Here is a 12,437-nt window from a genome sequence, read left to right on the forward strand (position 1 = left end):
AGATAGGAAAAGCAAAGTAATAAAGGAAGGTTTTTCATTTAAATAATAATATTCAGGGGTACCTTTTCTCCTGTTTTCCTAGTCCTTGAGCTTTCTGCATATTTTAAATGTGTTTAAATAAAAAATTATGAATTATCATGTTTTAAATAAAGCTAGACAATTTTAGTAACTTCTTTTCACTTTATCACGTAAGTGAATGAGGATCTGCACTTTGTTATTAATGATCTGGCACTTTTAAAGGTGAACTTTAATTTTGTCCAAAGTTAACAAGATAATTACCTCAATTCAATTCTCCACTTCCCTTTAGGTCAGAGTCTAAACTTCCATGGTCCACTTATCTATCAATTTCTATTATAAGGCAATGGCTTCTGAGCATCTCTCATCTTTGCCAGCAAGTCTACAGCGTTTCTACCAGTGGATTATGGATTCAAACTTGAGAACAAGCCATTTAAAATCAAAGCAGCTTCACAGTGACAGCCTGATGCCTGTCATATCTCCAAGGCCACGGTGGCTTTTTGTATTCCTAAAAACTCTTGGGCTAAAGAGCCTGTAAAATCAAATCCCCTTAAAGTGCCACATCAGTGATTCCCCAAGCCCAAAAGGTTTAAATGCCAAGCAAGTCAAAGGTGGTTACTTCTGCCACTTCAGATTTATTCCTCGTATTGATTTATCCTAACATATGACATTAAAGTTACAGTATTTTATGTATGAGTTTCATTCCTGCTTTGGTCTTAATTTAGAGTTTATAGATGAAGGCTATGATTGAAGAGCAGAGACATATAATTTGAAACAACATCCATTAATGTTTATCTTTTTTGCGTGTGTGAGATTCTTATGTCTAGTTTTAGGAAGAGACTATCAATGGCAGGTTTTTTTTTTTTTTTTTTTTTTTTTTTTTTTTTTTTTTTTTGAGACGGAGTCTCGCTCTGTCACCCAGGCTGGAGTGCAGTGGCGCGATCTCGGCTCACTGCAAGCTCTGCCTCCTGGGTTCACGCCATTCTCCTGCCTCAGCCTCTCCAAGTAGCTGGGACTACAGGCGCCCGCCACCACGCCCGGCTAACTTTTTGTATTTTTTTAGTAGAGACGGGGTTTCACCATGGTCTCGATCTCCTGACCTCGTGATCCGCCCGCCTCGGCCTCCCAAAGTGCTGGGATTACAAGCGTGAGCCACCGCGCCCGGCCGGCAGGTTTTTTTTTAAGCTGTAGTGGTAAATAACCATACGATAGTTTTAAAATTTAATATTTAGTGGAGCATTTAGGTTCTCATTTTCTACATCTTAAAAACTTGAAGAGTCCATGGTAAAGAAGTCTTTCCCTCTATTGAACCCCTGAAATAATAGAACATAATTTTCAAGTTACCAGTCATGAAAGCCTACTATGTGTAGACACTGGGCTGAATGGTTTGCATATATTATCTGTAAATATCCTAAATGCTTTATCAGGATGGTGAAAAAATGAAGTATCAAATATATCTTCACTTTATGCATCTCTCATCATTCTTATTCAACTAAAACATAGTTGAATAAAGTGTATCTTATTCTACTAGGTTAACTTTGAAGGCATAAATAGTGTTGTACTCTTCTTTACATTCCTTTCTCTAGCTCCTTTTTTAAGTCCACAGATATTTTGAATCACTGCTATGCATACAGCAGTGTATTAGGTAATGTGGAGTTTAAGACATAGGGGGCCTTATAACTGATTCTAAATTAAATGTGTTAAAAGGACATAAGATTATTCTTTTTCTACAACCAAGATAGACAGAGAGATGTTCTGGAACAATGCATTCGATCTAGCTTTGGCATCCCTCATTAAACACTTGAATTGGGGGTATAATTTCATGAGGCTGATTTTGACCAAAGGCATGCAGGAGAGTTGATTGAGTTTTCATTTGGGAAAATTGTTTTCTGAAATTAGATCTGTACCTCACTCTAACACACAAAATAAATTTAAGACGGAACAAAGATCCAAATTTATGAGTGAATATAAATACTACAGAATGAAAACTATAGAATATCTATATAATCTTAATGTAGAAAAAGCTTTGTCAATTATAACATAAAATTTAAAAGGCATAAAGGAAAAAAGTTATGGGGTTGACTGTGTAAAATGTAAGACTTCTGTGTTATCAAGACTGCAGTGAGGGCGTGATGGCTCGCACTTGTAATCCCACTTCGGGAGCACAAGTCACATGGATTGCTTGAGTCCAGGAGTTCACCACCAGCCTGGGCAACATAGTGAAAATCTATCACTACAAAAAAAAAAAAAATACCAAAAATCAGCTGGGCATGGTAGCATGTACCTGTAGTCCTAGCTACTCCAGGGACTGAGGTGGGAGGATCCCTTGAGCCTGGGAGGTGGACGTTGCAGGTTGCACTGGGTGGGTGGAGATCCTTCTACCGCACCTCAGACTCGTGCACTCCAGTGTGGGTGACAGAGTGAGACTTTGTTTCAAAAAAAAAAAAAAAAAATAGGAAGAAAGAAAAGAAAAGAAAAAGAAAGACTGCTATAGCTAGTTTTAAAGGGCAAAACACCACATTTGAGTGTGGTGAGATATTTCCAAAATAAATAAGAATTCAAAGGCTAATATCACCAATACATAAAGAATTCCCATTTGTCATTGAGAAAAAAAAACCCTAAATTTTTAACTAAGCTAAAAAAGGGAATGAAGAACTTATAAATACAAAATACTTGAAAACTCAACTTCAGAAGGGATCAGTGAAATCCAACGTCAAATAATAGTATTTCATTTTTAGCCTGGCAGATTGAGGAAAAAATAAATTCCTTGTCAATGTTTGGTCCTGAAAAGATGTGGACAGGAATCAGAGGTACACACTGTTGGTGGGGATACACAATGATGTGAATTTTTAGGAAGATAATCTGAAAGTATATCAAAAACGTATTTTATTTTAAAATTTCTTGGATAAACACTACAGAAACAAAAAGTTTTCAAATATTTCCACGCAATTGGCACCAAAATTTTCTCATGGTTTGTTATGTGCCTAGAAGTCTAAGTAGAACACCCAATCTTTGGGCAGAATCCCAATCTCTGAGCTTAAGGGATCCAGAACATTGTTGCGGATAAAAGATTTCCAAATTAATCAGTTGCTAACTTCTATAAATGCTACTCCCAAGCAGTTTCTGCATTCATCACCTGCCCACCATTCTCAGGGTTGTTTATTCTCTCATTAACTCTTCTGGAGTACATTCAATATCTCCTGCCAACCAGGTCCTGTGAGGTCAAGAGCAGGAAAAAATAGTATAGCTAAGCTCTAGCTTTTTGCCATCAAGGAGTTTTCAGGCCAAGAAAGTCATATCAATATATTAATGCTACATAATGGCACAAGAGCTCTAATATAACAGATACATGCTAATTTATCTTACACACCACAATTAAACTTTCTGACAGGCACATTTTTGAAAATTCTGAGTAAAGAAACCTATTTTCACTAAACTTAAATAGGTCCATGCTCCTCTTCAGAGGAAGCCCAGGCTTCTAAACCTGGCATCAAGGCTGTCGGTAATCTAAATTTAACCTAGGTTTTTCTCTCTTATTATTTTATTTGTGTCCTCTGAGCCCTAGACAAATAAATGTTTTTATTTCATACCTCTATTATTTTTCTGTCTTTATTCTTCCTGAGATCATCTCTCTCCTAGATTGCTGAATAATCTCTTTACTCCTTTTCTTCATTCCAACTTTCTGACCACCTATGCCACCACCACCACCACCCCACACACATATATTCCACAATGCAACTACACCTGTGCTATCTAAAATGGTAGCCGCATTAAACATACTTTAAAAAATTAAATTTACTTTCTTAGTTGCACAAACCACATTTCAAGTGCGTGAGAGCTACATGTAGCTAGTGACTAGTGTATTGGACAGTACAGATTATAGAGCAGTTCCTTCATCACAGAACGTTCAATTGGACAATGCTAAACCAAGCTTTTCTTTCTAGAGTACATATTTGTTCTGGTCATTCCCCTTGAGCATCTCAGTATGAAATTCGCACTGCTTAACACGTGATTCTGGCCCGGTTTGCTTTGATCCATCCTGAACCATCCCAGCTTTATAATTTCCCCACTTTGAGCTCAGCCATATGATCTATTTTCTGCTTTTCCAAGGGGAAACTTCTCATTATTTTGACCTTGTTTGCAATATGTTGCTCTCAACTTCTGAAATGTTCTCTACCCCTCTGATCATGCCTATACATACAAATACCTCCAGACTCTTCAATAATTGCCCGTTGATACCAGGACACACTAAAATTCTTTAACTTGTTCTCTAGGGCTTCATATGTTGTTTTGTTTTGTTTTATTTTTCCCTCACTATATTCCCGGACTCATATTAAATAGTGATTCTTCACTGATTGGGGTTCTTGTAGTTCTTTACATGCCTTCCTCACCCTGCTTCCTCTTCCCACAGGGTTCTTTCACCTGCTCCCACCTCTGGCCTCAACTCTAATATCCCATCTTTCTTTACCCACTTAACTCCATTTATTTTTCAAATGTCAATTAATTTATCTCATCATGAAAGAAGCTCTTATTACATCAAATGTCCTCAGTAAGACATCATAGTAAGAGCTCAGTAAGATCACAATAAAAATATATGATGGTGAATACTGGATTATACTCTAGATTATAATTATTTTATGAGCTCTATAAGGGATGTATCTCTAGCTATTTTGCTCACTATTTTATTCTGAGCATCTAGCACAGTGCCTGGGACATACAGGGAATTCCACAATTATTTGTTACATAAATAAACGCTTTAGCTCAGTATGACATTGTGGATGAGCTATGCACCAAAAGTCTTTAAGACCAAAGTGGAGATCATCATTGGCTTTTAAGATATTAAACTTTTACATTACAAATTATTGCATCTGGAAAAATTTTTGCTGAACTTAATGTCAATGGATAGAAGGTCACGGTGAGCTGTTAGCAATCCCAACTGCTTGCCAAGAAAAAAAAAAGAGAGAAGGGAAATCAGCTTTATCAGAGTGGCTGCATTATGTTTAGTAAAGTATTATTTAGTGATTTGAGCTTCTCAGCCAGACCCAATTAGTGAAAGAAGAGAACAAAAGGGTTTGGCTGCTAAAACACAAGCATCACAGTCTGCCAAGTCTACTAGGTGTGTTTTTGTTTAAAAACTTTGCCATTCTGATTTCATCTACTAAGTTTGTGAAGAACAAAATAGCAATTGAGGGAAATATAATTTTTAAAAGTGCATTAACATAATTTTTCTCGTTTAAATTTATCCTTTAAAGACTCCATCTGAATATCCACCGAGGGCAGGGGTAGAGAACTATAGTGAAGAATGGGAACTGGTTTGAATCATTTTCCCTAGAAGGAGAGCAGTAATTTGTTCCCTGCAGGCTGCTGAGGAGGGATGGTCTTAGTCTCTTAGCTGAGATGGCTTTATTTTGGCCAATGGTATTTCTCTAGAAAAAGTGGAAAGTAGTGAGCTGTCAGCAGCCAACCCCTAAGCATCTGAGAGATGGGTGTGTGAGTCCAAGGAAGGTGATTGGGTGGCAGGGGCATCAACGGTGTCCACTGCAAGGGCAAGTATCAGATTAACTGGGTTCAAAATTCAAATCCTGTCACTAACTGGTTGTGTGATTTCAGGCAACTTTCCTATGTCTCTGAGTCTCAACTTCTTTATCTGAAAGTAAGAATAATAATAGAATCCACTTCACAGTGATATTGTGAACATAAAAAGAGTTAATACACATACCATTCTTGGTACAATTCCTGGCACATAGGATGGTACGTTAATGTCAGTTATGACAAAGCAGAGTAATCTATGAAATGTGATTAAACACTGTTCTGAACCATAACAAACATAGGAGAAACTTACTAAATATTCAAAAGAGAGTTAGAGTTAGAAAGTGTCTTAGAATAAATCTATACCAACCAATTCTATCCTCTTAAAGATTAAGCAGTTGACATTCATCAAAGAAGGATGCTTTATCCAAAGAGACAGAGCTACCTAGTGGCAGGCCCAAGACTCCTGCCTTATAAACCCATAGTCCTTCTGTAGAAAATAACCTCTGCATTCTAAATCAGTGGTTAGGACTATGATGATAAATCCAAAAAAAAAAAACAAAAACAATGTGGAAAGCTGACTAATTGTTGAATGTCAAGAATGTGGTTAATATAGAAAGCTTTTTTGGATAACTGGGGCCCTCAATCACAAACACAGCCTTCATTTACTCTGAACATTATAAAATGCACATATTAGATTTAGGAAGCTGAAAACTCATTGTCTGGAATACCAGCCTGCGTCTGACTCAACAATAGCAGAAATTTTCTCTTGGCAGGTAGCTTTAGATGAAAGAAAGCTCAGTATTTGCAAAGCCTCCAAATGTAGTGGTTTTCTCTAGGTTCACGGAGCGAGGTCTTTGCTAATATCCCAGTTTTCTGCCTTCCTTTACTAGAAAATTCTCTTTATGCAAGAGGTTCTCTTTCTCACCCTCCAAAAAAGCTACCACAGATGCCTAGCCCAATGTGGAATTTTGTAATGCAATTCATTTGTCTGAGTCCATAATCAAATTCAAAAAAATGCAGCAAATATGTTCACCTTGGGATATACATAAATAAAACAACTCCAGCTCAGAAACCTAAAACCACAGCAACAAATGAATACATTTGCTACTTTGATCCATCAAAAGAGACAGCAATTTCCCAGTATAATTAACTGTAACTCCTGCAAACATCTAACTAGATATTAACACATGTTTTACATAAACACAGGGCAATTCACAGTAGTAGATCTAGTCCCAGGATTAAAGTACATGCAATCATGATAATAAGGTACAGAAATGCGGGTAAGTTGTTTAAATTCTCCCACTAAAGTAGGAATAAACAAACTTATTGCTAAGGCTATTATGAGAAACACATTTGCTAATGGTAGGGAAAGTGTTTTGTCATCTTTCGAATGCAGAGTACAGATAAAGTGCTACATAGAGCTTTTTGAGGACAGTCGATTTCCAAAATAACTTCTGTGACATTGGTATGTAATATACCTGTTGAGTGATTTTTTTTTTTTCCTTTGTTAAAAGGCTACCTTCAGCCTTCAGGAGTAATGGTAAAGTAGCCAATCTTATTCTTGTTTCTACTAATATTAATGCATCCATGAAAGCCAGTAATACACTATTAGAGTCACACACTGTTAGAGCCAGTAATACATTATTAGAGCTCACATATTTGCATTAGTAAAATTATGCTGTTTTGTTCAGCTCAGATTCTGAGGAACAGACTAATTACATACCAACAGGTTTTGTCAGAAGGTAACAAAATATTCTTTTATATGTAGTTCATGTTTGTATAGAGTATGATTGTGACACTAACAGATCTAATTTACCTTTTGCAGAAGTCCCATCTCAGGAGAAACTTTAAAATGTGAATTCATATTCCATTCTTAGCTCTCATGGTTCAATGGAAATAGTTTCAGCACTTCAGAAGAGAGGTGCCAATAAGAAGCAGATACAATAGTCTAGTTGCATCTATTAACTTTGATGAGAAAATTAGCTTTAATAGAGAAAACGGGATCTACAGAGGTGTCAGTGAAGACCTGATAAATTCTGAGAAATTTTGCAGTCATTTATTCTACTCAACCATACATAGTTAGGGAAGTGCTAGATATGCTCCTTTGAGTAAGAGATTATAATTGATTTGTCAGAGTTGTAATCCCAGAGCCACAGAGTTGGGGTTGATATGCTACATTTTGCCCTTCTGACATAGAAATGATGAGACTGCATTTCACAGAGAAAATGAGTAGAAATTCTATTTGCGATGTGTGGAAAGAACAAAGAATTCTCAACAGAAAAATGCCTGGTCCTCAGGTCTGTCTTGAAAAACAGATGCCTTATCCACAGGGAACAACTTTTTCCATCTACTCTGGAGATAGAATCTTGTTCTCCTTAAAAATTGCTTGGTATCCATCAGTTTATAAAAACAGGACAGTATCTTTAGTAAGAACCAAGTTCGTGTCCCAAATTGGTCAAAAACTAATTTGTGATACTAGGAGGTTATTTTAACTAACCAATCTGTGACTCAGTTTCCTATTTTGTAAAATAGAGATGACAAAATTCTCCATAACAACCTGACAGAGTTCTTGCAATACCTGTTGCAATAACTGGTTGTAATTAATCAATACTTTTTGTAATTACCATCATTTTTTATTCTCTCCTAGATGCCAAAGGCTCTACTAGGAACTCTGAATGCCACCCAAAACCTAAGTTTTACTATTAGAAATATTTCACTGACTAGTATACACTATATTCAAATTTGTGGTAACTTCCTTATAGCTACTAATATTGGAGTAGGTATCTCACCACTTTTTGACCCTAAATCCAAGGCTTACCAATTATTTTTCAATAATTCTAACAAGTTAACAGCTACAAAGTTTGGAAGGGCGGTACGAACATTGGGGGACATTTGAATCATGGCATGTGGATTCAGATTATATTTAGATGGATGCTATCTTGTGGATTTGATAGTATGCATGTTAAAAGTCTTTATAAATATTTATTCTATATAAGTTTAGTCTTTATAAATAATTTGTATTCTTTAATAATTATAAATCTTACAAATGTTTGCTCTTTCAGCTCATAGCTTATTTCATTTCTTGTTTAATATTCCTACCAAAGTTTGAGAACCACCAGAATTTAAAATATTACAAAAAAGAAAGAAGAGAATACAGTGGAGGAGAAAGAAGAAGAGAATAGTTGGGAATACTCTTAAAGTGATGTTTCTAAGTAATATTTTTTATTGAACATTGGTTTCATAATATGCTAAAAATAATGACTTCTTCAATCAGGAACATTTGATTTTTATGGAACAGCATGCAATACCACTGGAGGTTCACCATGCACATTAGCACATATGTGCTTCTGCACTAGAAGATGTTTGCCTTTAACTTAGCATTTTCCAAAGATACATTATCACAAAACTGGGCTTTTAGGAAACATTTACTATAGTCTATAGTACACATATTCAGCTGGACTTGCTGTGGGGGACACTCCTCTTTAGGAGTCATAATGTCCTTTGTCTTCCCTCATTTTTTCCTGACCTGTGAACAGAAATATACACCCTTTTAGAAGTATTGGAAAGAAAAGATTCCACTGTTTCTCCTCTCACTTTACTCATTTTGGTTATCTAATTGGTGAAATTAAGACACTTCATCACTTAGGTGTTTTCTTACTGAATGGATCTCATAATTCCTTGCTTTTGTCCTTCATTTGATAAGCTCTCTTGAATCAAGGCATGGATTACTGTTTAGATGATGACCTCATGATCTCTCTCCACGCCTTCTATGGGGACTCAGTGGGTGTCAGCCAGCTATTCCAAGTAAGTGTATGCTCTCCCACACCCACATCTCTCTTGAGTTGGTTAATACCAAATATTAGCCTTGGAGGAGAAAAAGTAAGAATCCCAGCTGGAAATAAAAACGAATCCTACAAACCAAGGCTACCTGCAATCAAGATAATATTTGAATACTATCTCTTCGATTTACAACTCTATCTTACAAATGGGTCAAAATCAAGAAATAAAGAGAGAAATGTTATTAATAAATATAACCCCAAATCCAGAAACCTATTTTGGGGAAATAAGCGTATTAGTAGAAACGCTTTATTTTTCTTGTCATTTTCACCCTTTTGATGAGCCTGGGTAACTTTGCATTTGAAGCCAGACCTGATTAATCTAACCCAGGCACTGATATTTTCTTAAAGAAAAGGCCCCACAGAGGTAGAGAAACCCGATGTTATCAGAATACCAAACTTTCTAAAATGGCTTTGAAAGCAGCTAGAAAAAAAAAATTGTTCAAATTCAGGCAACTGCAGGCAGTGGTTGCAAAAGGTCAAATCACAAAATGTTCCCCAAGATGTCAAATCACTCCTGGGAATATTCTGCAAAATTATAGGTTTAAAAACTTGACCTTACTTGCTCTTTATTCTCAAGCACTCGATTTTAAACTATCACACGCCTGCCCCCATGGAATTCTTTCACCCAGGAAGTTTTTCATTTTGTGAAATTCAAGGATATTTTTAAGATATCTGTTAAAAATCATTGCCAATATATATTTTAAAACCTCTGTACATTTTACCATACTATATAGAATTGGTTCGAAAACGCTCAACTTCTCTGAAAAAGGAAACTTTCTGTGTTGGTGGGCAAAGTACTAGATTCAAAGTCAGCAGACCTAGCTTCCAATTCCTGCCTACATGTGACTTTGTGTGATCTTGGGTGAATCCGATCTCTTCTCTAATTCTATTTCTCTTCCCTGTAAATTATAACAAATTCAATTACATAATAGATCAATGAAACCCTATGTAAATGTTAAATATAATTTTAATGTTTAAAAATTCATAGTGTTGTCATTTAAATTTACATATGTAATATATGTGTCAAATTTTAACAATGGAAGCTCTAAAATTTATTTTTGAAATTTAAGGAATACAACATTTGATGGAAAATTAAAAAAAAAAAACTGTTATTTCTTAGTTTGACCTTTATTTGCTTTATAATGTTGAGCAAGAAATGTTACTTTACTTGTCCAGTCTGTTTTTTTCCCAGATGAAAATGGAAAAAATTATAATCTGTATCTCATAGATTTGTTGAATGGATTAAATAAATGATTCCTATGGTGTTTTAGCACAAGGACTCAGACCGGGTGCTTAACAAATGTTATTGAATGTTATACCATTTTTTTTTCACTTTTTAAATGTTTTCACAAAACTCATAGGGTCTTATAATCTTGAGAATCTAGTTGTATATCACAGTTCTTTGTTTGGGTTTGATTTTTAATCTTTTTCATGTCAGGAAAGATACCCTTAGTGATGTTTTAAGACTTGCGTTCTGAACAAGGAGAAAAACAAACTCTTCCTTTTCTTGTTTGCCATGTATCAACTTTTGTGGAAAATCTGTAACCTTACCCAATGTCAAATTCACCAAGATTTCATGTAGCTTATCTTCTGTAGAAAGGCAAAGAAAATTCTGGTGACATAAACATTGCTCACAAACTTTCTTCCTTTCCTATGCTAGTTTGGCTATTGATCTTGTTAAGAAAATATGCTGATCAACAACTAATAAAATTTGAAAAAGCTTCCTGTGTTTTTAGTTCTAAAATTATTTCTTTCAAATATTATCACTTTAAAGTAAATAAAAGATATGCCAACTAGAAAAAAGACAGTATATAATAGAATATTTGCAGTTAGAAAGAATATCAAGGATCACCTAATCCAGCTGTAACTGTGACTCAGAGAGTTGAAATTATATACCCAGGGTCACATAATTAGTACCAGATCTAGATGTAGAATTTTAGTTGCTTGATTCTTAATTTAAAAATTTCTCCCAATGGCATTCCATTAAAAGACATGCACAGAGATTTGGGTCCATGCTACTGAAATAATAACAGGATAACCATGACCACAGAATTATGCACATTTAGATACCAACTTCTTCAATTCTTCCATCTTAGAAATGATGAAACTGAAGCCCCTTGCTTTTCATCCTGCCTCCTCAAAAAGTCGAAGTACAGTATCAGAGCTTCACTGTCATAGATAACCATATGATAGAAGAAGGAGAGGAGAGGAGAGGAAGGAGCTCAGCACAGAGGAATATTTATTATCTGCCTGCTGAAAGCTGAGTTTGGAGCAACGGCACTTTGCAAATGCTCATGTTTCCCTCCTACATGTCAGAAGAAGGGAAGCCAGGGGCATTTCCAGCATTGTTCCTTGAAGAGCTGTGGCATGCTGTTATGTAAAACAAACCCAGACAAGGGAAGGGATGCCAGCAGTCTTACCACACTTAGTCAACTGTCCTCCAGGGAGAGACTGACAGTGTCTTTCTGCCTCCAGCAGTGAAAGAACGCCACTTGCTGAATGCGGGTTGAATGACCCAGACGAGAATCTGAGCTGAAATCAATACACCTCCTCACTGTATCTCAGCCAGAAAAGAGAACTGGGGAAAACTTAAGCAGAAAAGATGTTTGGCTTGGCGTGTAGCCACCTTCTGTGATCTCCAGGAAAGGGAGGGTATTCAGGAAATTGGGCCAGCAGGTAAAAGAAAAGAGGAGTTTCCCTTCTTCTGAATAATTTGAAGTAAAAGCATGATAAATACTGAATTTATATATCACGCATACTTCCCATTTCTCTGGGAAATGGTCTCTTGATACTCTCTGTCCCATGTGACCAAAGGTCTGCTTTCCACCTCCTGCATAACTTCACACAGGGCACCTGCCAGACCATTTACCTTGAGCAGCACTCTGTGCTCTCACTACGTCCATGTGGCCTTCAGAACAAATCTGGATTCACACCCTGACTCTGGTTCTTACTAAGTGTATGACTTTAAGTTGCTGAAATCCTTGGATCATCAGTTTCTTCATGTCTATGCTCAAATTTTTTTGTGTTGCATTCCCTCCCTTTGATTGATCT

General features: G+C 36.2%; 1 protein-coding gene across 10 annotated transcripts in view; it reads right to left on the bottom strand.

Moving 5' to 3' along the window:
* Positions 1-12,437, bottom strand: part of GABRG2 (gamma-aminobutyric acid type A receptor subunit gamma2) — an 89,699-nt gene that overhangs the window by 15,621 nt on the left and 61,641 nt on the right. Inside the window, exon 7 of one of the 10 annotated variants that reach the window (XM_055285355.2) lies at positions 10,938-10,976. The exons of the other annotated variants lie outside the window; for them this stretch is intronic. Coding sequence (XP_055141330.1) covers positions 10,938-10,976 — 39 coding nt within the window. The remainder of the gene's footprint in view (positions 1-10,937; positions 10,977-12,437) is intronic. 10 annotated transcript variants of the gene reach the window in all.

The sequence above is a fragment of the Symphalangus syndactylus genome, chromosome 7, assembly GCF_028878055.3.
Source record: "Symphalangus syndactylus isolate Jambi chromosome 7, NHGRI_mSymSyn1-v2.1_pri, whole genome shotgun sequence".
In the NCBI taxonomy this organism is placed as follows: domain Eukaryota; kingdom Metazoa; phylum Chordata; class Mammalia; order Primates; family Hylobatidae; genus Symphalangus; species Symphalangus syndactylus.